Consider the following 26059-nt stretch of genomic DNA (forward strand, 5'->3'; position numbering starts at 1 on the left):
GATAATAATAGACACGTCTAAAGGAAGAAATCCCTCACAGAAACAACTGTGGTTGAGCCTCCCCGCGGCCCCCTCAGCTGGGTTTCCTCTTCCCAGCACAGGGCTGGGTGGGAGCCCTGAGCAAGGGGACCCGCGTGACTTTTAAGGGAGCCTCTGGTTCTTCCTGGGCAGGCACCTCGCAGGCTCAATGGAGGAGAGGGCTCCTAAGAAGTGGGCCCTTTGGCCCCCTGAGGTCACAGCCTCAGGGGACATCACACCACTGAGGTGAGTGAACTCAGGGCGTTTGTGGCTCCACCTGCAGGCAGCTTGGCCCTGCTGCCCCAGAAGGTCAGCTGTGACTTGCGTGCGGTCGGTGAGCAGCCCAGCCCCGTCCCTTCCCATCTGCCCCGCCGGCCTCAGGGAGCCAAGCACCCGCCATCCACCCTCCCCACGGGCGCTGGGCCCGAATGAGGCCCTCTGCTTCGTGTGGTGCTTTAATTATCCCCAGCTCAACCCTGGATGGTGGGCTTGTTACTTCACAGCGTCAAAATGAAGCCCATGAAAATGCAGACTCTGCAGTCACCAGGCAGCCTGGGCCCAGAACTTGTGCTGGGACGCTTAGGACGCCAGCCCGCTGGCTGGGACGGGATCTCGCAAAGAGACGGCTAAGCCCCTGCTCACACTGTTTGCCCAGAACACACCCCCCCCCCGCGACAACCCCCCGTCTCTGCTCAGGAGAATCCGGTTCACCCTCCCGCCGCCCAGGCCCGTCCAGGCAGATAACGTCCTGTTCAAATCCTTCAGTCTTTCTGGGGACACTGCCATTCGGCACCCATCCCCCCGGGCTCCGTATCCAAGAAACAAGCGAGTGAAATCACTTCCACGGCAGCCCGGGGCTCCCCCGCCGCCGCCCCGGCCCCCAGTCCAAGGCCTGGGCTGCCCAAGCAAAGAGAATAAAGACGAGACAGACTGAGGTATAGTTCAAAGGTTGGTATCTTTTTTGGTTTCCTTTTTTTTTGCTTTTATAAAGAAAAATAAGGTTGTATTTTTTGTTTGAAAGAAAACATAAGTCAGCCCCCTCCCCGCCCAGCCTCTCCCCTGCCCCTGGGGGGCGCTAGGACCACCGGCCCTGGGCAGGAGGGGCCAGGCTGGCCCAGGCGCGAGAGGAGGGGGCTGGGCACTCGGTCAGGGCTTCCTCAGAGCCAGAGAGGAAGGGCATTCGGGAATGGAATTTGGCTTGGTTAGGCAAAAAGTAAAATTAAAAAACTCGACACACACGCCCACGGTACGAGTGGGGGCCAAGAGGCACCACCTCCGAGTTGGAACCATCTCTGGCAGCTGGAGTCTGGGACGTGGCGTGGCCCCTGGCCCCCAATCCCCCTCGTTCTGGGGTGAGGGGCAGGGCAGGAAACAGTAGCTCTCAGGAGTGGGGGGATGTCAGAGCAACCTCCTTCCCCACATGGTAAAAAAAAATTACTAAAAAAGCACCCAAAGCTTAATAAAACTAAACCTCCCCGGCAGGGAGAACTGGGGGCATCCTGCTTACCAGCAGAATGCCTTACCTGGCAAAAATGTGTAGAAAAATAAAATTAAACTTTATCCCTGAATGACAGAGTGAAGACCCTTCCCCTGCCCTCATGACCCTCCCCCCAATGAGTCTCAGAATTCACAGAGGCTGCCGCTTCCTCCTGAAGTGGCACGCACGTGTGCACTGACACGTGCACGAGTGTGCACGCACACACGCACACACACACACAGCCCCACACCTGTGTCCAGGGCCCAGGGCAGCGGGACGGGGATTCTGACGCCCACGGCAGTCTCTCCTTCCTCGCGGCATCGTGAGGGTCCCTGTGCCAGACTGAGACCCATCCTTCTTCTACTCGGGGGCAGGATGGGACCCCAGCACAAGGGCAGGTGTAGGGGGCAGACCGGAAGGGCAGTGGCAGGACCAAGGGGCATGGGGTAGGAAGCAGGCTAGCCACAGTGGCCTGGAGACAGAGGTCACGCTGAGCCCACCGTGACAGCAGAATGCTGAGGGTGGGCGTGAGGGCCCAGTCTCATCAGAGACCTGCAGGCTGAGGGGTCAAACAAGGCCCCTGTGGACAGCGCACGAGGGAGGGGCCTGGAAACGGGGCGGGGCAGGCCCTGGGTAGTGCTCTCATGGTTGGCAGGGCTGCTGCCTGGGAAGGTCACCAGAGGTAATAAAATGGGGGCGCAAGCAGGGAGAAATGAGTCTGGGGGGTGGTGCTTACACTAGTCCGGCTGGGCCCCTGAGACCCAGGAACTCTGAGGAGCCCCGGGCAGGAAACTCACCTGCCCACCCAGGAGAGCCAGAGGGAAGGCCTAGCCCACAGCCCACAGGAAGGGGCAGGACAATGGCAAAGGATGCCGGTCCTCAACGGGGCCTGCCAGGGGAGGTTTACCCTCCACCCGACTGGAGACCACCCCTCCCTCCTCCCCCAGGGAGCCTGAGGCGGCCCACGGGACAGAGGAGTACAGTACGAAGATGTAATCACAGCCCGCGGGTGCGGGGTCAGGGCCAGCTCCTGATCCCGTCACAGTAGTCGTGGCATTCCTGCCAGGCAGGGCTGGATGGTGGGGAGGGACCCCAGGGTCACGCAGCCCCTCGGGGACCCCTGGCTTCAGGATCAGAGTGTCAGCACCAAACACACAACTGATGTCAGCCAAGGAGGTGGGCGGGGAGGGCTGTGATCCCCAAGACCATGCCCAGCCCCGCAGTCTGTTAGGTGGGGAGAAGGCTTCCGGGAACAGGACTCCCTCTGGCGAGGTCAAGGGTCCTGGAGAAAAGGGCGGAGGCGGCAGCCCCTCGAGGAGGGCTGAGGCCGGCAGTGGTGGAAGCGGCATGCACCTGGGCGCACCCTCCGAGACTCTCTGGGTGCCGGAAGGCTGCGGACCGCGGGTCAGCGCAGGCTCTGGTACAGGTAGGCCGAGGTGAAGAGGGCGTTGACAGTCAAGCTCACGGCCAGGAGGCCCCGGATCAGGGAGGGGCCTAAACGACCTTCCAGAGAGAAAACGAGAGACCTGTGAGCGCTGTGGGGCTGAGGCCCCGCCCCCAGGGAGGCGCTCCTGGGCTGAGACCCCGCCCCCAGGGAGGCTTGCCTGGGCTGAGACCCCACCCCCAGGGGAGGTGCTCCTGGGCTGAGGCCCCGCCCCAGTTCTTTCCGGACACCCAGAGGCCTCCCCATCTGAAAAGAAACGGGAACGTGGGGTCACTTGGTTAAATTCTGACTCCTTTTTTTTCGGCTGTGCCCTGCAGCTTGTGGGATCTTACTTCTCTGACCAGGTATCGAACCGGGGCCCTCAGCAGCGAAAGCGGAGTGCTAACCACTGGACCACCGGGGAATTCCCAAGTCCTGACTCCTTGGAGATGCCTCTCTTCCTGACCCTGTGCCACCAGGCAGGTATGGGCCAGGGCGGTACACACCTGCACCTTGCCATGGGGTACGCCAGCTTTACAGACACGACAGGATGAGTACCCTGCCCAGGCCTCAAAGGCGATAAGCTGCTGACTGGGGTCCCCCACCCCAAGTTGATGCTGCTGGGTCACATCCCAGACCCCACCTGATGTGGGAGCAGCACCCATTTCCAGTCAGCTCAAGATGATCATTCCAGAAGAATCCTCTGTCAACATACATGTCTCCCACACGTCTGGCGGCCGTACCAGGAGCTGACTGCTGGGCTTTACACTGAACTGGGATTTGACCTCACAGCCCGCCCCCAGCCCGCAAGCAGAGGAGCCAGGATTTGAACCCAGGCAACTCAGCGCCCTGCGCAGCCTGCAGCCTCTGCACTGGCCCCCAGGGCGCCCACGCTGATGCCCTCCTGGGGAACTTTCTCCAAAGGTGAAAGTGTTCTGTATCTGTTCTGTCCAATCAAACAGCCACAGGCCACACACGGCAATGGAGCACCTGCAACGTGGCTGGTGCAGCTAAGCAAGTAGATTTTTATTGTTATTACATTTTAATTGTTAAATGTAAAGAGCCACCTGTGGCCAGAGGCTCCTGTAAGAGCGCAGATGCAGACCCTAATCTGAGTGGGGATGCTGTCGCAGACGGGGTCCAGGAGGCCTCGGGTGGGCCATCTCACCCTCTCCTGTCACCCAAGAGCCCTCGAGGGGCTGTTCTCGGACAGCTCTCAGGAGGTGGCTGCGGACCCGCAGACCCCGCGCCACCCTGCCCTCCCCCTGCGCATCGCACGGGGTGCAGACCTCGCCAGGTGGTGGCCTCCTCCGCGCACCCTCTGGTGGTGGTGTCCACCACACAGGAGGATGACTGCGACGAGTCGTCCTCTTTCTTGATGGAGCGGCTGCTGCAGGTGCTGCCTCTTTCTGGCGCTGACTTCACATCTGCAGGGAGAAGGGGCGTTTCAGTGGGAGCTCACGGCTCACCCCCAGGGACAGACGCGGGGCAGCTCCACCTCCAATCCCAGGATGGTCCTCGGACGTGGCCGGCCAGCCAGCCCTGCCGGTCCCAACTCGCTCGGCCCGCCCTGGGCAGTGGGAGGCCAGGTCCTCATTCAGGTCCTGTCTGCGTAGCTGCCGTGAAGGGAGCTGGTTTTAGAGCAGGAGCAGCAAACTCAAACACCGCCAGGCGGTGGAAGATGACGGCCACGAGTGAGGCTGCAGAGGGGGCAGGTCGGTGGGGCAGGGAGTGGCAGAGGCTGGGGCGTGGGACCTCAGCCTGCCCTTCCACCTGTCTGGCCCAGCGTGGCCAGATCTTCTGATATCATACGAGACACAGGAAATCCACACATTCATGTGAAAGTTCTAGATTTTAAAGGTTGAGGCCTAATTTAAAAAATTCTAAAATGCTTTGCAGAAAAACTTCATTTGAGCAAAACAAAAACATCTGCAACCAGATGCAGCCTGATGCATTTTTGATCCATCCCAAGGAACAGAGGATCCTCAAAGTCAATTGCAAAAGAAGAAAATAAAATCAGCCAACAAAGGGCAACGTCCTGGAGGGTTCAAGGTCACCAGAAGCCAGGCCAGGGATGTCTGGACTTGGAAGAGTGGCCACACAGTCAGATAAGAGCCAGGACAGGCCCCGTGTGACCTCTTGACGGTGTTCCCACCGCTGCACACTGACCAGAGGCCTCCCACGGCCCGCTGGGCTCTCCTGCCTCCGAGAGGGCGGTCAGAGGGCCGTACCCACGGTGTGCTTCATGTCCCGCGCCGGCTGCCTCTGTGGGATGGGGGGCGGCTCGACGGTGAAGAGGCTGCCATTGCGGGGCGAGTGTTCGTCGGAGCTGCTGGGGGTGTTAGGGGCCTCCCCAGGGGGCGACGGGAACAGCAGCAGCTTCTGCCCCTTCAGGTTGAGCCGGGCAGGGCTGATGAGGGGCCTGCGGTGGCGCAGAGAGCCAGAGCTGGAGGCCACTGAGCCGGCCACGGAGGGCGCTGGGGAAGGGACCGGGGAGGAGGGGCAGCTCCCCGACAGCAGAGAGAAGTAATCTGGAGGGCGGGAGGATGACAGAAACAAAGACGACAATATCGTGTCAATGTCTGCTCTGGTTAGAGGAGCGGCTTTGATCCTGGTGCTTTTTCCTGTATTGACCCAGGGAGAAAGGCAAGGCTGGGCCTAGACTGGGGGGCAGAGGGGAGCCCTGCTGGGAACTGAGGGAGGAGGGGCCTGTACTCCACCAGGCACCCGAGAGAGGGGAGAGGATCACGGAGCCTCAGCCATGCCTCCTCTGCCCCCTTTCCCCCGACTTCTATCCAAAGCCCCTGGTTCCTCCCTCAGCTGAGAGCAAGGCCCGGGGAGAAATAAACCCTGGAGACCTGAGGTCAGCGACCCTGAGCCCTGCTGACGCCGGCACCCCAAGTGCCGCCTCCATCCGTCACCACTGTAAGGACGACAGCATTGTAGCTGATCCTAGAAACTCTCACGCCCATTTCACAGAAGAGGAAACTGAGGCACAAGGGCGTGAAGCACTTGCCCAGGGCCGCACAGCTGGGAGGCACAGGGCTGGGGTTTGAACACGATCCCCTCTGGGGGCCTGTCTGACCCCAAAGCTCACGCTTAATGCGGCTGCTGTCCCGCCCTGCACACGCTCTGGAAACGCCGGCCCACACGCTGCCCCACCTGAGGCGTCTTCCCGGTCACTCCCCTTGGCATTCTGCCCTCCTCACCTGAAACCGGAATCTCTCTGGATCGGGACACCTGAGACGGTGGGCGGCTCCCACTGAACAGATACCCTGAGTCTGGAGAGGAAAGAGAAAGGCAACACAGGTCCCTGCGGAGACAGGGCCCGGGCTCCAGCCCCCTCCCCGCCTCCCACGGCTGCTCTGCCAAGACCCTGCCAAGACCGTCACCCAAGACCGTCACCCGTGTGGAGCTTTCACGAGGGCACGTTCCCACCTCGCAGATGAGGAGACCGAAACCCACAGCAGGCCGCACGGGAGGTCGCGTCCCGGTACCTGACCTGCGCCTTCTTCGCTTCAGCCGTTTGGAGCCCTGCCCTGCTCCACTAACCTGTCGCCTGACCACCTGCGCTGGGCCTTGGTGCACAGAGCCCGCTGCCCCTTCCTCAGCCAAGTGCACCCCAAGGGCAGGGTCTCCTTCTCATGAGCCCCTTGGTCCCCCAAGTGCCCCGCTGACAGCCGAGCGTGGAGAGATCCGGCGGCCTCCACACGCCCGCATGGGCGCTGCTACTCCACTGCCCGAAGGGCTCCGAGGGGTCCGTCGGCCACAGAGCCCCGCCTGCCCCTGCCACCCACCGGTCCGGGGACACAGACCCAGGTCAACCCCCAAATGACTGTGTGAGGATGGCCACGTGGCCCAAGCACAGCCGGAGTCCTGTCAAGAACTGGGGGGGGGCCTTCCTGCTGGGTGTGAGCTGGAGGGACGCAGGGGTGAGGCCTGCAGCGAGAGGTGCAGAGACAAGTAGAGCAGAGAGAGAGAGACGGGAAGATGGACCCTGGCACTGCACCTGCGCCCCAGACCACCAGGGCCTCCTGACACCTGAGCCGAGGACCCGCCCCAGCAATGGAGACTCTGGGATCCCACTCTGAGACCAGAATTGCTCTGCCACCCTCGGGGCAGGGGGTCCTCCTGAGCCCTCGCCTCGGGCCTCCCAGGGCAACCAGGAGGCTGCCTGTTGACACAGTGTGCAGGGCCCACACCCAGGCTGTCCTGCAGAGGCTCGGGAGCTTGGGCCCCTGCCCCACCCTGGAGGCCTGGAAGCCTGGCGGGCTCCTGGGGGGGAGCTCCAGAGAACACTCTTCTGGGGAAGGGCCCAGCTTCCGGGCCCTCCAGGTCCCTGGGTCCAGGGCATTCCATGTCCACCCTGCTCCCCTGCCCCGCTCCAGCTGCTGCTCACGGAGGGCCCGCAGAGGCCCTGTCTATCAGCCCCGGGGCCTGAGCTCAGGAGCTCTGCTGAAAAGCCATTTCCAGAGGAGGGCAGGCAGCAGCTACCCTCCGCCAGCAACATGGCTCACGTTTGGTGACACAGAAGTCCCTGGAGTCCAGGTCTCCGTACCACTCGGGGCTCTCACCCCTTCAATCCCAGCCTGAAGGCCTCAAACACTACCCACCGCTCAGCTCACGCGCTGCGTCCACCGAGCCGTGTCTCCTGCAGTGTGGCCCACCCCGTACCTACGGGGACGCTGGACTTGAGTCCCGGAGGGAAACAGGTCCGGAGGGGTGTCGGCCTGGAGGGGGAGCCCCTGCTTGGGGGAGCTGCTCAGGGGCTTGAGACACTGCACGTCAGCAAGCCCGGCTTAACCAAGATGCCGCCCACCTTCCTAGAGGCTGGATCCTGCCGCAAACCCCCGCAGCCCAGGCCGCACCCCGAGGGTGAAGCAAACCCCGTGGGCACCGGGTGGCTTCCCAAAGTGAGGAGGGTCGTCACGGAAGCCCCTGCAGGGCTCCTGGGAAGACCCTGCTGGGGAAGGGGAGGGATGAGACGAAGCCTCCCGTGACAGGGGCCAGGTGCTGGTCACACCAGGGCTCCATAAACGCAGCAGACCTGAACCGAATCCCTGCCCTCTGGACCACACAGAAAGGCCGGGGGCAAATTTTGCAGCCCCCAGTGTCTCAAAACAACGGCAGTTAATAATAACGGTAAGAACGGTGATAAAAGACAAAACCCCATGGGCGGGGACGTGGACCCACCGGATGCCTAAGCGCTTTAAATACACCACGCGGTTTAACCCTCACGACCACCCACAGGGTGGGTTCCACTACTGGCCTCAATTTTTTTTGAGGGCAACTGAGGCTCAGCATGGTTAAGCCCCTTGGCTAAGGCAGCCAGTGAGTGGACACAGCAGGGTCTGAACCCAGTTCCGCCCGTCTCTACAGCAGAAGCACCACAACCCACCTCGGGCTCAGCCAGAGTCTCCGAGCCCAGCTGCCCCCAGCCCCGCGCTGCCCACCGCTGCCCGAGCGCCACTTACCTGCTCGCGTCAGAGAGGGGATGGTTCCCAGCGAGAGGGCCCGGCTGAGGCGGCCGGGCAGCGAGGAGGGCGAGGCCCGGCGGGGAGACCGGAACAGCTGCTGGTTGGCAAGTGGCAGGAAGCCGGGCGGGGCAGGGATGAACAGAGCCGGCGAGGGGCCTGCGATGCTTGGGCAGGGGACGGCCAGGCTGGGGCCGGCAGGGAAGAGGCTGGCAGAGTCTCCCGGGAAGTACCTGCGAGAGAGAGCCCGGCGGGCATGGGAGAGGGGAGTGAGTCAGTCCCGGGGGCCCTGGAGCGGCCTCCGCACGGCGGGCCCCCTCCCCTCCCATGGTGCGAGGTGGGGCACGAGTCGGGGTCCCAGAGGAGGCGTGTGTTAGTTGCAGCAGAAAAGCAGTCCGACCACATTCACGCCATTAGGAGCGGGTGGCTGGGAGGTGCCAGCGTGACCCACCCCTCCCGGCATGCCCCCTCCGATCCCCCTCAGCCTCACAGCAAACTAGGTCCACTACGAGTCTCGGTATTAAAGTGACACTGTCGCCCTCACCAGCCTCACACCAACCCTTCACCTCGAAGCAAAAACGCCCAGCCCTGCGCTGGCCGCTCAATCGGGCCGACGGCCTTGGGCTCCTCTGCGCCGCTTCCCGCTCAGTGCCCAGAGCCCCCTGGCAGCGGCCGAGCTCGAGGGGCCCCTGCTCCCCAGGGCCCGACCCTGGGAGTCCTGCCGCTGCCCTCTGGTCTCAGACACTCCTCAAAAGCCCCTGGAAGAGCGGGGCGGAAGGCAGCCAAGCTTGGGAATCTCCGGGAAGAGGCTCTGGCCGGACACCAACTTGAACTTAGAAAGACCCGTAACGATCGCAAGGCTGCCCGAAAGACGGAAGGTGACAGTGTCTCTTTAACTCGAGAATGGTACAGATCACACAACAGGACCCGGTGGCCCCAAGCCAGAATGTCAACCATGCTTCTGATTAAGGCAACCGATTACAGAGGGGGAGGGAGGGACAGAGGCAGTTAATACATGATTAGTCCGCCGTCTGGACGGAGCTGCGGGAGGTCCAGCCTTACCTCGGTCCCCAAGGGACAACTGAGCCCATGGATAATGTGCCGATGGACGGGCAGGCTGGCTCAGTCCCTGCAGCAGAGCCGGGGGGCTGCCTAAGGTACCCACCCCGTGCCCACCACGACCTTGAGCTCGGGGCACCGCTGGCCAAGCTCCACTCCACTGATTTCCCTATCTTTCATCCCTGACCCTCTCTTTAAACAAGTTTTATGAGGAAAGTGTGGGGTCAGCTGATGCCCTCCTGGAGAATCGCGTGACCTCTTTAAAGCCTTCCAAAGCACCAGGAAGCCACCTGGACTTCAGAACCAAAGCTGGGGCCCAGAGTTTGGGGGACACGGGGAAATCAAGGCAGGAGCTCATCAAGCAAATCTACGGCGGAGTCTGGGCAACCTGGCTGGCCCCAGGCTGGACGCGCCTGCATTCCACCCGCTGACCCATCCTGCCTAAGCCCGTCTGACCCCTACCTCCTTTCCCCCAAAACACCTGCGGAAGGTTCTGCCTCTAAATACAAGACATGATTTTGTGCTGTCATTTTAGAATGACATACCGTTTGGCAGGACAGACAACCTTGAGGAGTGGCCCAAGGTGGGGGGACACTCGGCACTCCAGCGAAGGGCAGTGAAGGTGCGCTGGGACCTTTGGCCAACTTGCTCCAATTATGCACGAAGCCCCGCCCCCTGCTGGGGCCTGCACCTCCCAGAGGACCCCATCTGCCCTGTGCAGCAGCAGCCTGATGAGGGCAGGGCACGTGGGCCATGGGGGCGGGCACGCCCGGGCCCTTCCAGCGGGTGGCAGCGCGACTCTGCCCGCACTGGGCTTCCTGTGCCGCCCCACCGGGCAGCCCACAGGCCAGGCCAGGCCGGGAGTCGGCCGAGGGCCACCTGCAGTAATCGGCAAGTAAGAGGATAGGGTCCAAGTCGGGCTGCAGGTTTCAGAGGTGGCCAGCTGGGCCCAGAAGCTGGGTTTTGTCAGCTCTTTCCTACTCTTCCCAGATTCTGCTCACACCTGGGGCTGCCCCAGAGCTTATAACCTGAGTCTCTCATCCACCTGGCACAGGTGCTTTCCCAATCTCTGATGCTACTACAAATGGTGGCACCGAGGGGGAGACGGTTCTGTGGTCTGACCCTCTCGCTGGGACATGCAGTGGCATCACTCAACTAGCAGATCCTTGTGAAGCACCAAGCGTGACCCCTTGTCCTGGCTCCGCAGAAGACAGGCCCCAGGAGGCCCCTGTCAAAGGAGCCCCATCTCTGCCAGGCTCCCGACTGCTGCACAGGGACTGACACTTCCTCTGGCGAGGCCCACCCAGACTGCCTGTGCCTTCAAATCCCATCTCAGAGAGGCCCCAGCCTGGATCTAAGTCTGTGTGTCAGCCGGGACACAGGGGCTCCGGGGAGGGGGCGGGCGGCTGGCTGCACTGCCTCCCATCTGACACTGAGGGGGACCTTTGATTTTCCAAGCCAATCCCAGGCCAAGCCGGGAACAACAGGAGAGAAAGGACTACATTTTAAGCAGCAGTTTATGGAGACGAGGAAAAGTATGAGCCAGCAGGGCACCCAAGGATGGTGGGCCCTGAGCCGTTTGGTGCCCACGCTGCCAGCTCCCAAACCTGACTCTGGTGGGCACCCCCGTCCCCCGAAGCCCCCGCCCTGGCACAGAAGCCTCTGAAGGAACGTGAAAGAAAAAAACCAGAAAAGACGTGGTGCCTGACGCCCACCGGTCAAAGCAGGGCCCCGGAGGCATTTATTGAAAATACAGCATCAAAAACACTACATCTATGGCCGGGAGTTGTGGTTACAGTAATGAGAGGATCACTAGACAATCATCCATGTCTACACAAGAGAGGATGGGACACTCGGTGACAGCTGCAGGCAGAAGGGACACGGGCCCCTCCCGGCGGGCTCCTGGGCAAGCGTTACGAGCGAGCCTGCTCGGCCTGGGGCGGGGACCCCAGAGCCGGAGGGAGAAGACGGCCCCTTGATCCCAGATGGTCTGACTGTCGTCCCCAGCGGAGGGGAGAGAGGCCCCCAGCAGGGCCGACACATTCCCAGGTAATAAGCCACGATCCCAGCGGTGCCCGCACTTCCTCAGCTGTCGCCAGTAATGTCGGAAGGTGCTGGAATATGCTCTATGTAATGAAACTTTAAGGGACAGGTGGGTGATTTTCAAACATCACACCAAACACTAAAGAGGCCAGGAAGCCTTCCTCGATGAGCTCCATCTCGTGACATGAAGGTGTCCTTCCGTCCCCACTAGGGGGCAGGAGCGACATCTGCTCAGCAGGCTCCAGGCCAGCAAGAGAGCTGGTTAGGGTTGTTATAAATAATTTAACTTAAATACACACGTACACACAGATGTCCTGCTTCTACTCAACACCAAGAAAAACAGTAATTAGCATCGCGCCGCCAGTTTCCTTGAGAACAGGGGATTCCAGAGGGCAGGGCGCGCACAGCCAACAGACACGGGCTCCCCGCCCGGCGCCCCTTCTCCCCGAGGCTGGCCGGCCGGCGCGAGGGACAGGGCAGCCCCCCCACTCCTCCTCCGTCTCGTCAGCGCTCTTCCACCTCACACTCCTCCCCACCCGGGCGCTCGGCACACGGATGCCGAGGGGTGAGTGGGGAGGGGCGGCCGCCTCGGAGCCCGAGAACATGAGGACGGCGGGGCCTGCTCCCCGGGGGCTCTGCGAGGGGCCTGAGCCGGGCACGCTCCACCTGCCCCTCAGGCTCAGCCAGCTGACGGCCCTTTCCTGAGTGGGACCCGCACACGTGTGTGATCCGCTCTTGCCTTCCCTGGGCTCCCATGTGTACAGCGGAGGGGTTGGCGCACTTGGGGCCACACCTGGAGGCGGCTCGTGCCTGCAGCGAGGAGCGGCAGGACCCAGGGCCCTGGAGGGGCGCACGGCCTTGGTCCAGCCTCCTGCCACGGCCCTGGGAGGGCGGCCCCCAGGCTGGGAACTGCCTCCAAACGTGGACAGCATGTCAGCCTCCAGAGCACATCCACGCCAAGGTCAGCACTCAGGGGCCCTGGAGAGGGGTCCAGCTCTCCCTCCACAGGCGGTAAACAGGCTGGCACAGCAGGGCCTGGCCCAGGGAGAGCGACGCTGAAGCCCTGTGGGGTCTGCGGCTGCCCTACCGGTAAGTGGGAAGCAGGAGCTGTGGTGCCCTCCCTGAGGGGCTCTAGGGGCCAGGAGGAGGGCAGTGACAGGCCAGAGAGGGACAAGGTGACAATGACCTGGTGTCAGGGGGTCTGCGTGTCCCTTGGGCTCCTTACCCCATGCTAACCTTGGGCAGTTGGAACTCTTGCCAGGCATCATATTGGAGGAAGGGGGTGAGAGGAGGAAACTGGGGACACCCCTGGCATGGGGGGAAGGGAACAGGGCCAACGAGAGCAGTTCAGGCCCTGCGCTGCCTGCCAATCAGGGCCGCCTTGGCCCAGGAAGCCTGAACCCCAGTCCCTGCAGGGAGTGAGTGGAGGGCTTGGCCATAAAGGCTGGGGTCCTGCCTTTCGAGGGCAGAACCAGGGGCTTCCCAGGAGAGTGGGCAGAGTGTGTATGCCCGGGTTCTGCCTATCTGGCTCACAGTGGTGCCCAAATGATAGAGAAGTAAAGGAGAGAGTATTTAGACCGTAGACCTCCCCCCAGCCTGGGCCAGTTCCCACCACGGCCTGGCTGTTAAGAAACCTGCTGAGCACAGGAGAAGCAGGATTTCCTCCTATCCACCTTGAGAAAGGCCTCACCCCACACACTCACGGTCAAGGCCTGTCTGGGCCTAAGAACTGCACTCTCCATTCCTGGGGAAGGAGGCTGAGGGGTAACAGGGTCTCAGAGCAGGGAACCCAGGGGGCAGCCCTGTCTCCTCCTGGTTTCATCAGCTCCACGGGGCTTACGGGGCAACGGGTAGGACCAAAGGGACAGACCAGAGAAGTGACGGTGGGACGAGGTAGGGGGCTCCGCTCTGGCCCCGGCTCAGCAGCACCTGCCCATGCCAAGCAGCCCGAGTGGTCAGGCCATGCGGCCAGGGCCCAGCCTGCAGCCACCATCACCAACCCGTGTCAGGGGGCCCAGAGACGGTGCAAGGTGAGAGGAGAAGCAGGCAGCCGGCCTGCAACCCTCTTCCCGTGGTGTCAGAGCCAGGAAAAGGGCCGCGGCCAGCGTGGGGTGCCTGGAGCTGCCGCAGGAAGCCGCGGTCAGAGGCAGACAGCATGGGTGCTGCCCGCGTGCCAGGCTCAGGACTGTGAGGGGCTCTTTGACCAGAGAGGCGGTGGCAGTGAGCAGCTAGAGAGCACTCGGGGGGGTGGAGGCCTGGGCTGGGGAATGGCTTGGTGGGGCCAGAAAGGAAAGGGGGGCAGGCCTGACTCCTCGGGGAAGTGGAGGGGCTGGGCCAGGACCTGGGGCCCTAGGCTGGGCAGGGGGCGGGAGTGAGGCAGGTAAGAAAGATGCAAGACAGAGGGGCCCTGTCTGCGCTGCGGGCAAAGCCCTGGGCCTGTCCGTCCGTCTGTCCTCCCCCCGCAGTCACTGCTGCTTCTCTGACCTTCGGGGCCGGAACCTCCGTGGGCCCGTCGCCTTCCTCGTGGCCACGGCGGCTGTGAAGCCCACCAGGCAGCACAGGGACGTGGTGCTGAACTTGAGCGTGTCCAGCCAGCTGGGCGAGGCAGCCTGCAGGTACTGCTCGGCCAGGTGCAGCGCCAGCAGCAGGGCCCACAGGCCAGTGGAGAAGGCGTCGATCCTCCGGAGCCTGCAGGGAGAGCGGGAGTGAGGGCCCAGCGAGGCGGGATAAGACGACCCCTCCCACTCCTGCCACCTTCATCCACCCCCAGCCCTGCTCAGAGGACAGAACCCAGGGCCATGAGGAGAGCGTGGGCCTCTGAATGCCGCTTCCAACAGTTACAGGCCGCATGACTGAGTCAGTGTTTCTCTGAGCCTCAGTGTTCTAGTCTGTACGATGGGGCTAAGAAACCTCCCTCAGAGTCACTGGGAGATGATGTGGACACCGTTCGGTACAGGGTCTGCAACCGCACAGGGAAGCAGAGCAAAGGCCCAACGGCGCCCCTCGACCCTCCAACAGCCCGCGAGCTAGGTTATCACCACCCGACTCTGCAGATGAGGAGCCTGAGGTGGAGCAGCGAGGCAACGTGGCCGCAGTGGCCCCTCAGAGCCCCTCCCCTCCAGCCCGGGGCCTTCCTCCCACTGTGCCCCGCCCCGCCTGCCCCCCACGCACCTGACGCGGCCGGCCAGCAGCATGGCCAGCAGGCAGGTGAGCAGGCCCAGGCCCACGACGCCCATCTGGTGGCTCTGCCCGAAGGCCCAGGCCTCGTGCAGCTTCTCTGCCGTGTGCTTGGGCAGCAGGCCCAGCAGCTGCCGCCAGCCCTCGGCCCCAGGGGCTGTGCCGTTGTCAGGTGGGGCCGAGCCGTTGCTACCAGGTGGCAGGGCCGGAGGCAGGGGCGCCCCCGGGGCAAAGGGGTTGCTGGTGCCATACAGCGTGGTGGTCAGCAGGAAGGCGCAGGCCAGGAAGGCGAGGGCTCGCAGCACGATGACCTGGAGCGGGGCCCTCACCATGGACGAGCAGAAGCTCTGAGGGGGGGAGGGAGAGAGGGAGACACTGGTCAGCAAGAGGGACAGAGCCGCCGACATCCGTCCTGGTGCCCACTCTGTGCACGGGGGTCTGGCCAGGGGCCCACTTCCTGAAGAACCCACCAGTTCCTGATGATCAGAGATGCCCTAAATTCTCACACACTCTTGGCTCTGTTTCTGGTTCACCACTGGGTCCCATTAATCTGTCTCATTTCTGGGCCGTCACCCCACTGCGAGCTCCTGTGTGGGGAAGAACTGTGCTGCCACATTCTCTACAGAAATCCTTTTGATGTGATGATGACCTCTTCTTTCAAGTACGTTTTTTTCAATCGTTTTCAAATTCTCATAAAAATTTCCTACTGCGGCTTTAACTGGAATTGTAATAAGTATACAGATAACTCTGGCCAAAATTAAGTTAAAAAATACAGCAGTAAGTTGTTCAGTCTGGGAACACGGTGGAGAGGAGGAAAGCAAGGGTCAGAGCATCCCACTGTGCAAATGGGCGTGTGGCTGGCGCGTGGCTGTGTGGTCGGGGGCCTGGCTGCAGACTGGGAAGCACACACCAACCAGTCAGCGAGATGGTCACAACCAGCAGGGCGCCTCTGGGGACCCAGGGGGTGGGTGGGAATTTCTCTGGGGAGGATGGTTTTTACTTCTAAACCCACTTGCTACTTATATCACATTGTTTTAAGCCAGGACACGCCAGCATCTGAGTACAGTGATAAAAATTAACAATGGTTTTAGCCAGCCAGTCCTGGGCTCAAATCCTGGTGACACCACACACCAGGTACGTGGCCTCTGCCAAGTGACTTAACCTCCCCAAGTCTGGTCTGCATGGCGCCTTGGAGAGCACCCACCACGAAGGCGCTGGGAGGAACCCACACAGGCGTTGGGAGGTGCCCAGGCTCGGCAGGGCAGCTCAGAAGCCCCCGTCACGCACGCAAGTAACAAACATTCTCCGTAGGACCCCTGCTCCGCTCCGTCTGGGGACAGGTTGGGACGTGGCCCCACGGGACAGCTGTTGCCCCAGGGAAAAGGGCCTCAGCGCTGCACAGCTGCCCCTAGTCACTGGCCCAGCCCTCTGGGAAGGGGTTTCCTGCACGGACTCAAGGGCTGGGATGCCCGGAGTGCCCCACGGACGCCCCTCGGACCTGCGTGTGGGTCTGGTCGGCCTCCCGGCGCTTGAACCGGCGGCTGAGCAGCAGGGCGCGCAGCTGGCGGTTCTGGTGCTTGATGTAGTGCTCGACGGCTGCCTGGCACGGCCGGCACAGCTTGTACATCTGCTCCAGGTGGTGCCGGTACACCTCGATCTCCTCGTCATATCTGCCCTGCGGAGGGGGACGGAGGCTCAGGGTCTCCAGGGGGCGACCATGTGCAAGTCGTCCCCAATCTGCACCTGCTTCCCCCGCTGCCCAACAGGACAAATGGCTGGGAATAAGGGCCGCCCAGAGGCCGGGACACGGCAGGGCCCTCAGGTGACAGCAGACACTCCAGCCAATTCTGTCGCTCCGAAGGACGCACCTTGAGGCCAGAGCCTGGGACGTGGCCCCTGCTTCAGGCCCTGCTCCCGGACTCCAGAGCTCCAGGAAGGCAGGTGACCCACGGGGGAAGGTAGCTCTGGGCTGACACCACCTGGACGTGGACAGACGGACAACCCAGAGGTGGGCCTGCCTCCCCCCTTAAGCCCAGTGGTCTAGAAGACACTGGAGAGCCCTCGGCCGGGCCAGGGCCCTAGCAGAAACCAAAGGGCCTTTACGCTTCAGGAACAGCCCAGGAGACCCGAGTCCCACCCCTCCTCCCCCAGGAGACGCAGCAACACCCACCCCCACCCCCCCGCCCTGCTCCCAGGGGAGGGCGGCAGGGCTATCAGTTTGGTCTCTTGCTGGGACTGAATGTGCCAGAAGACCTGCCCTGGCTGCCTCATCGCACATGCCTGCCCTTCTCTCTGCAGCCTCCCCGCCTCTCCCCTCCCAGCCCCAGCTCACCTCCATTTCCCTCCCTCCCCCACTCCCAGGCTGGGCCTTGGGAAAGTCAGTGTCTCTGGGCTTCAGCTGGGATTTTCTCCTGAGCTCACGGAACCCCCAGACTGGGCGAGGTGACATCAGCTAGATGACAAGGCGGCTGGGCTCCACGGTGGACCCGGCGGAGGCAAAGCCCTAACACCAAGCCTCTGGGCAGCACCTGTCTCCCCTCCTCTCCTGCAAGCCGGGACATCGTCCACCAACTCCAGGGCAAACTGCCCGCCAGCCAGTGGCTGAGACTGGCTCAGAGGGACATGGACAGGATGGTCCAACAGGGCCCCGAGCTGGAGCCCGAGGACCCTCCCTCCCCCTGCCCAGGGACAAAGCCCTCTGGACCGGCACAAGCTGGGCCTTCCACGACGCTCCCAGGCTTGGGGCCCCCAGAGCAGTGACACGAGACAGGAAGAGCGAGAAGCGAGTGGCAGCTGAGATGACTAGATCACACACGCGGAACACAGGGCCAGCACAGGCTGGGGTGAGGAGGGGCCTCCCCTCCACTGCTCTAGCCCCCAGCCCCTCCCACACCCCCGCTCACCTCATCACGTGGCGAGAAGGCAGCCAGCTGCTTGATCTTGGTGGTCTGGTGGTGACTGCACCGCCGGCACAGCAGCACCTGGCTGCTCACCCACTGCGGGGGCTGCATGGGGGCCCGGGGGCCGGGCGCGCCGCTCACCACGTGGTTCAGGTGCTCCAGGTACTGGGCGGGGATCGGCTTGTTGTAGTCGCCGTTCTGGGGTGGGGAGGAGAACCTGAGTCAGGGGGAGCCCCTCCCCACAGGCAAGAGCCTCCCCACGGGTACGGGCCAGGCGCCGGACAGAGGCCCCGTGTGCTGACACTCCACGGAAGTGGATCGCTAACACTCCCTCGCTTTACGTGCAACGCAGAAGCTCTCCTTCCAAAAAACTTCACGGGAACCCCCAACACAGGTGATATGCTGAGGGTGCAGCCTGGACCCCGCCCCCTGCCCACACTCCCACCTGGTGTCCCTCCTCAGGACCCAACAGGGGCTGGCACAGGGGTCGGCAAACTCTGGCGATGGGCTGGCTGCCCACGTCTGTGAATAAAGCTTTCCTGGGCTTTATTCACAGCCATAGGCGCTACTCATGTCTGTGGAGACTCCGCAGTGCCGAGCAGTCGCAAGAGACCGCGTGGCCTGCAAAGCCTGAACTCCTCATTGCCCGGCCCGCAGAGAGCCTGCTGACCCCGGCCTGGTGCAAGGCAGAGACTGGGCTTCAGAGCCAGAAAGATCTGGGTCTGAACCCAAACCTGCCAGTTTCAGAGCTGTGACTTTGCACAAGTCACCCTAGCTCCCCGAGCCTGTTTGCTCCTCCTCAAACGAAGGGCCCAGGGTCAGGGCCCAGGGCCCGCAGGTCCTGGATGGGAGGGCCGCACCTCCTGAAAGCCGTTGTACTGCTCGCAGTGGGGGCAGTCCCAGCAGTTGCGGTTCCCATAGGGCACCACCGTGTCCTGGTTGCAGAACCAGCAGTTGACGACGGTGTGTGTCGGCTTCATCCTGTGGACGAGGAGAGTGGAATCAGCGGGAAGACCTCCGTACCCATGCGACAGGAGACCAGGGAGAGCATGTGGGAAGCGGGATGGGGACCCCGAGCTGGAGATGCAGGCAGGCGGAGGAGGGCAGGACGCTGTGTGTCCAACGGCAGGACCTGGGCTTCTCCTTGGCCTCTGAGGCCAAGCCTCCCCCGAGCTGGAGACGCACCAGGAACCCAGGGCCAGCCAGGCCACGGGGCCGACAGGGACCAGGCTCTAGGGCCACACTCCCTCCCCGCAAGGCCCGCAGACCTGGGCCTGTTCCCAGGATGCGGAAATGGTGCTCCCTGGGGAGTTTCCAGATGGAAGGCACCTCCTGGGCTTCACAGAAGTCCCCAGGAGAGCGAGGGCCAAGGAGGCCAAGGGGTAGGGACTGCAGAAGGCTGCTCAGCCTGGGGCCCCCCTCCCCGGCAGGGGGACAGGACAGGCTGGCCACAGTGGCCCTTGCCAGCCACACGTGTGCTGACAGGTGGGGTGTGCAGGATAATCCCGGCCCAGACACCGAGGGATCTGTGCTCCAGGGCCCTCCATCCATCTCCCTGGCTGTTGGGGGTGTGTGTGTCGAGGGGGTTGGGGAATGGACATGGCAACTACCAAGCAAACCCCTCCAGTCCCAAGAATCTAAAACAATGTGGGCGACAGGTGGCAGCTGCTTGAGCCCTGGGGTCCTGGCCTTGCCACTCCCGTCTCCCTACTCACTCCCAGAGTCCACCTCCAGCTCTGGGGGTGCCGCCTGGGCCTTTGCTGGGATGGGCAGCCATACCACACACGGACACCCCTACCGTCCACAGGACAGCACGGCCCCAAGCTTCCACGAGCCAGAGCCCCCGGCCCTGCCACCTTCTCCTCTCCCAGCCTTGGCCCGCATCTGCAAAGTGGGAGCGATCACAGAACCAGGGCATCTGCGTGTTACAAGGACCCAATGACACAAGACACGTAAAGGTGCTTCGCAACGCAGGGCGCTGGCTGTGTCACTACCCTGTCCCCGGGATTGTCAGGGGCCTGGAAGAAAGGCTGGCCCGCCGGGAAGCAGAGCTGCTGCTTCTGACACCACTGATGCTTCCTGGCCTTTCCCTTCCACTGACCATGGGCAGGTTACTAGAGTTCTCCAAGCCTCAGTCTTCTCACCTGTCGACTGGGGACAAGACATGTCAAGTGTGGAAAGCGCTTACGGTGCCCAGCTAAATACCCAATAAATGACAGTTTACATGGGGAGGGCAGGGGAGGGGAGGAGAAAGCCCGGACAGAGACAAGGACATGACACCAGACCCTGCAGGGAAGGGTCCCAGGGTCCACAGAGGGCACCTGGCTCACCCCAAGCAGCTGCAGCTCCAGTTCAGGCCAAGGCCCTCGAGTGGACGACAAGGGACCGCACGTCTTCAGCATCACTGAACCAGAGGGCGAGGCCCAGAAACTGCAGCACTGGGCAGCGCGGCTCGTGGTCACGGTGTGGCCTTTGGGGAAAGTCATTTCTTTATCTGGCCAAGGGGGATAATGATAATCCCTGCCCCCAAAAGGCTGCCGAGGGGATCAAATGAGAGAATTTAGGAAAGCGCTGAGCTGGGCAGGTGATCAGCGGAGGCATTTTGGCAGCTTCACTGGGCTTCAGGCAAAGAGCAGTGGAAGGAGGCGCCTAGCGGTATGGGAACCTGCTCCGCTGAGAAGCCGGCACTTGCCATTCCTGGGCAGTTAAGCACTTGGCTTTCTCTTTGTTAATTTGTACCTGCTTTACAGGCTTCTTTGTTAGAGTGCACAGTGGTGTGTCCAAAGGGGTGATGAGGCAGGCCGGAAAACCTCTCCCCTCTGCCCCCAGGTCCTGCCGTCCTCACGATGGGCCCCTCTGCCCCCTTCACCCCAGAAGCCCACCGCACTACACCCCGCCTCTGGAGAGAAGCCAGCAGAAGAGCTGGCAGCCCACGAATAAAGAGAGATGGGAAGGGAATAAAGACGACCGGTGGCAGGCGAGCAGGAACTGAGGCTTTGGTCCAGGGGGCCAGGCACGAAGCCCCTCCCGCCCAGGAAGTCATCATTTCCACCCTGAACCTCCAGCTCTGTTGCTAGGGACGTGAGCCTGGCCTGGAAGCGGGTGGCAGGAAGGGGAGGCTGGGGATGAGTCCTGGTCCCTGGGCCAGCGGCTCTGGCTTGGTAATCCCTGCCCAGGGCTGGCGGGGTGAGGGTCCTCTCTCGCGGACAGGGCAGCTGCCTGCCACCTTGGCCAGATGGGGTCCCCGTGCCAGGAAGTCACCTCCCACAGCTCCCATGGGGTGAGCTCTGAAAGCACGTGCAGGCCTGTGAGTGGCAGACGGACCAGCAAAGCTACGGGGAGCTGGGTGTGAATGTCAGCTCCCCAAGCACCAGCGCCGCTGCCACCCGCCCGAAGCGTCACGCGCCAGACACGTGGATGAAGTGACTCAACGTTCGCGGGCTGCACTTGACGGCTGACTGCACAGCTCGTACGTACTGTCCCCACAGCCGCTGGGCGGTCCTGGCCTCTGGGCCTGCACCCACCTCTACCAGGCCTGACGCGGAGCCTTTGGGTCAGCCTATCTGAGCCCGCTTAGCCGGGGTCCTGCTCCTGCTCAGGGAAACGCCCCTCCACCCTGCTCCCCTCCTGCTCCCTCAACCCGTTTCTCCCGCAAGCCAACAACCTCCGTTCCCAGTGAGGCTCTGGGTCAAACCACTCTTCGTGGTGGACAAGATCTGAGGGGACAAGACAGAATGTCCCTGTGACACAGGCAGGAGCAAGTTAGATGGGTCCAGACCAGGCCACCTCAGGTGGAAGGTTGGGCCCCAGAGGGCGAGCGGCCAGGAGGGTCTGGAAGGTGCTCACCCAGCTCCTGCTACCTGTGTGCTGAGCTCTCAGCCTCTGCTGGGGTTGGAGGAGGCCTGAGGCAGCCAAGGGCAGGATGGGCCCCTGGGGGGGGAGCCAGGGGCAGCTGCATGCTCTGGAACCATCCCTCCACAAGTCCCAAACCCACAATGGGGAAGAAAAGATGAACACAGGCCCCTAACAATGGTATCACCCCCTCAGCCCCAAACACGGGCAGTCAGTTACAACAGAGCTCGTGCCCTGGCATCCCGCCGTGCCCTACAGGTCTGGTGGGAGCGGGCGGGCGTGAGTTCTAGCCCACCACTGGCCCACCTCTCTGCGGGCTGCAGCTCCCCTGCCAGGGGGTGGGCACCTGCTGTGAGCCCAGCACTGTGCCACATGGAAGAGACACTGCGTGGGGCTCAGTCCCTGTTGGGGGGCGGGGGGTGCTCAGAATCTGGGGGAGGCCCGTGCGTCCACCAGTCTCCGCCAGGCCCTGAGAAGTTCCCCGAGAGGGTCTGGCACACAGCCTGTGACCCTGGGCACCATGTGCTGGCCTGGCGGGGTCTGGAAGATGGTCTCTGAGAGTCAGGCTGGTTCCCTCGGGGGCCGAGAGGTCAGCCTCCAGCAGGGCCCCGAGGGGATCCCAGGACAGGCTCATAGGCGAGGGGTCCTTGCTGGACCCCACACGGCTCCTCACCTGCTCCTCTGTGCCCTGAGTGTTGTCCGAGCCACTGGGGAGAATCCAAGGAGCAGCCTCCTGGGCAGCGGGACAGCGGCACCAATGTGCAACTCAGTGCCACCAGGACCCAGCGGGCCTCCAGCCGCCCGCGCCGGCCTCGAGGCGGATCACACTTAGGCCCTCAGCAGTCCAGCCAACACCAAGACAGAAAGCCCGGATCCGCCCTCGGTGGACCACGCCGGTTCCTCAGCACAGCCCGCGCTGGCTGGGCACACGCTGGATCGCAGGGAGGCAGAGACGAGCGAGGCTCTCCACTCCCGATCCGGACACAAGGACGAGCATGACGACCTCACGGGGCAGCTGGTGACAGGTGCCACAGGAGACAGCCAGCAAGTGGCGCATTTGCTGTCACCCTCAAGAAGGGGTTTGCCGCCCAGCAAGGCAAACGAGCAGATGGCCCTCAAACAGATGGACTGCGGGCAGGGGGGGCACCACCCGGCATGCGTGCAGAGAGCGGGGTCCCCCCAGCCAGAGTGCGCAGCACCAGGAGAGCCTGGCGAGAGGTGAGCGGGAACCAGGGACCCTGGACGCCAGGCCGAGGCTCTGCTCCTTTACCCGGGAGGCTGCATCCTCTCTGTCTCCAAACACCAGAAAGTGGACAATCCAATAACCACCTATGGGGGCCTCCAGAGGTCTTGAGTAGGGATGTGCTGGCAGGAGATGGACACGATGCCAAGCGGCAGAGCCCGGGGGTGGGAGTTTGGGTGGGGGAGGCACAGGAAGCCACCAAGACTGCCTGGGTACAGGGCGCGCCAGCCCAGGGAAGTATAGCTGGGGCTCCCACCTGGCCTCCTGTGGGTGCAGAGCGACAGCCGGGCTGCTCAGTGAGGACCCAGGGCACGAGGCTTGGCTAGGAGCTGAAGGGCCAGCGCGAGGCAGGCTCTGCCGTTTAGCAACTTGGTGTCGCAGGGCAGGAAGCACAGTCTCCCTGGGCCCCTGTTTCCTCATCTGTACAATGGGGCCAAGAGCAGCTCCTGCCCGCCCCCAGGTCACAACACACGGTCCCGTCAAGAGGACTCGGCGGGTGGGAAGCCAGGGTTGGCCCTGCCTGAGGCTCTGGGGACCGCAGCCCTTCAGAGAAGCGGGCTCTTCCCCCTGCTCCCCGGCCGATCCTCCGTCCAGCTCCCTCCATCTCTGTGCTGAGCCCCCAAACACCCAGCCAGCCAAGTCCATTTCCAGAAACAACTCTCCTCACATGCCCTCCCCCGGGTCATTCAAAACCCACGCTGTGGCCAAAGCCATTCCTCACTGTCACAGTTTCCCCCCCAGAGGGAGAAGGGCTCAGCCTGGTCTTGCTTCTGAATCGTGACAGTGGCTAATTTACGACCCCCAGACAAAGGCCAGCGCTCTGGTAGAACCTCAGAGCCTCCTGGGAAAGGGCTGGTCCTTCTCAACCAACAGGTCCCAACGCCACACCACGACTCTGGTGTCATGCCACACTGGTACCCTCCTGGCTCCCCTCCAAGCAGCTCGTCCAACACTGCACCAAGGCCTCAGACTCCTGTCTCCGGGAGAGGGAAAGCTGTGGCTGGCAGCCCAGGAGGGGAGACGGGACCCCCAGGAACAGCCGCAGCACAAGACGGGAGCTTGAGGCACAGTGAGCAAACCCAGTGCGGATCCAGCCACACCAACACGAGTGAGAGCTGCAAAGCCTGGAGACAAGGCCTGGCCCAGGCTCTGATCCTTGGGCTGACATTCCCTGCCCCCGGTTAACTGGGAGGCAAGCCGGGCTCTGGGCACACCTCTGCTGTCGACACGCTCTGGGAATCTGGGCAAGAGCAAGCGGCATGCACCTCTGCACCTCAGTTCCCTCGCGTATGACTGGTTTGAACCAGTTGGTCCGGCAAGCCCCTCCAGCTTCCAAATTTTGGGCACAAGCGGGGACACGTAGAGCTGTGCGTTGTCAGGGACCCCTTGAGGCCGCCCCCTCCTCAGCCTGCCGGTCTGGCTCATCCTGCAGACACAGCTGATGTCCCTCCTACCCCTTCCTCCCCCGGGAAGCCTGTGACTCAGTCGCCCTCACTTCTTTTCCCCTTGGGTGAGAAGCGGTACACGGTGGTGGCTAAGGAAGAACAGACATGCCCTCCAGGTTCAAGTCCTAGCTCCCCCGCTTGCTGCTGAGTGACCGTGGGCAAGTTCCTTCGCTTCTCCCACCTAAGAGCTGCGCTTCCACATCCCCTGCTGAAGCTACAAGCCCACCCATTCTGTCTCCAGAATGTTCTCACAACCCCACCTTTTTTCCCTATCCCCTGGGAAGGTGGATCAACTGGGGAGACAGTGGGGCTGTCCCTGAGGTCCTCCTGAAGCAAGAGGCCATTAAGCTTTTATCCCTGACCATGGAGGCCAGCTCTGCACGGGGGGGTCAGCATGATCTCTGAGCCGGGGTCGGGGTTGGGGAGCCGCCACTGAACCCGCTCAGCAGCCCAGCCCGGTTTAAACACCTCTGAAGTATGTCAGCCTTGCCTGCTCTTGGAGGCTGTAGAGCCCGGGAGTTAGGGATGCAGGCTCCAGGGTCAGGATGCTTCAGCTCACACCCTGACTCGTCTAATTAATAACAATTTATGGTAGCTCTTTTGTCCCTCAGCTTCTCTAGACAGAGCAGGGGCTGTGACTCTGAAATGGGCTTATGTGAGATTAGAACAACGCCCGAGACAGCGTATGCGGCCCAGAAACCACCGGCTGGTGTTCACGCGACCCAACGTGCTCCTGAGGACCAGGGATCGGGGCTCAAGACGGAAAGGAGCAAGGCCCGACTCCCGCTCGACACTCCCGCAGGGTTTGGGGACCCTGCAGACCCTGCGGCTGGGCCAGCGCAGGTCTCCGCGGGGGAAGAAGTTCGTACCTCACGCGCTGGCTGTCCCCGCCCGCCCCACATTCCTGGGGTCCCCCAACCCACTCCTCAGCCGCTTCCCGACTGGGGATCCCCAGTCCGGTTTTCTTTCCGGGGGCGGGGCGTGCACGGTGGGTGTCGGCGCGGGGACATACGGGCCGGGCCACACCGCCGCGCCGCGGCCTCGCCGCGCACGGACAGCGAGGCGCGGGCGGCCCCGGAGGCGGCGGGCTTGGGAGGACGGCGGGCGGAGGGCGGGGGCGGAGGCGGAGGCGCGGACGTGATACTAGCCGGCCGCGTGGGCCGCGCGCACTCACCTCCGCGCGATCCGGTAGAGCAGCACGCCGGCGGCGGCGCACGCCGTGACCCCCAGGCCACCGGCCAGGCCGGCCGTTGGGTAGCGGGCCAGCAGCGCGCTCATTCCCTCCATGGCTCCTGGCGCGGGCGATGGGCGGTGGACGGCGGCAGGCGGCAGGCGGCAGGCGGTAGGCGGCGGCGTTGGCGCTGGCGCTGGCGGCGGGGCCGAGGGCCGCGGGCGGGACGCGGAGCGGCGGCACGCGCCTCCTCCCGCCGTGACCTTCGCCGCTTTGTAGCCGGCGCGGGCCCGCCCCCTGACTCGGCGCGCTCCCGCCGCGCAGCCAATCGGAGCTTGGGGCGAGCCCGGTGGGCGGGGCGCCGGCGGAAGTCGCCGTACTGGCCAGAGCGCGCCCTCCCGCGGCCGGAGCGGGGAGGTGGCGCGGGGCCCGGCCCAGCCCTTCTCCGCTCCCGCTTTGCTCGCCCGGCGCCCCAACTTCAGCATCCCGGGCAAGTAAGTCTTTCCCCGGCTAGTCCGGTCTTCCCAACGCCTAGCCAAACCGGGCCTATGCGCGCGACACTGTTTTACGGCAAGTCGGAGCTTCTTAAGCCGCTTCCACTGAAGCCACTCCAATGGTCAAAAAATTAGTTTGTAGAAACATGAACCCCGCCCCCTCCCGCCATAGGGAGGAAGATAACTAGATCATGGGACAGCCATGCTACGGAACGTAATTCAACTATTAGAATGTCAGAGCTATAGGTATTGGCCTAGAGGGACGAAACAGTTAAAAAAAAAA

At 63.0% G+C, this 26059-nt stretch overlaps 1 protein-coding gene across 1 annotated transcript; it reads right to left on the reverse strand.

Moving 5' to 3' along the window:
* Positions 1–949: 949 nt before the first annotated feature.
* TMEM201 (transmembrane protein 201) lies at positions 950–25566 on the reverse strand. Its single transcript, XM_082434347.1, has 11 exons — positions 25286–25566; positions 18432–18552; positions 17575–17769; positions 16170–16346; positions 14666–15018; positions 13979–14182; positions 8393–8625; positions 6128–6199; positions 5150–5449; positions 4208–4345; positions 950–2998 (listed from the first exon to the last, which is right to left on the reverse strand). Exons 1-11 carry the CDS (start codon positions 25396–25398, stop codon positions 2901–2903), a joined length of 2004 nt encoding a protein of 667 aa, XP_082290473.1. The 5' UTR covers positions 25399–25566; the 3' UTR covers positions 950–2900.
* Positions 25567–26059: the final 493 nt, after the last annotated feature.

This window comes from Balaenoptera physalus, assembly GCF_965194825.1.
Source record: "Balaenoptera physalus genome assembly, chromosome: 1".
Lineage (NCBI taxonomy): Eukaryota > Metazoa > Chordata > Mammalia > Artiodactyla > Balaenopteridae > Balaenoptera > Balaenoptera physalus.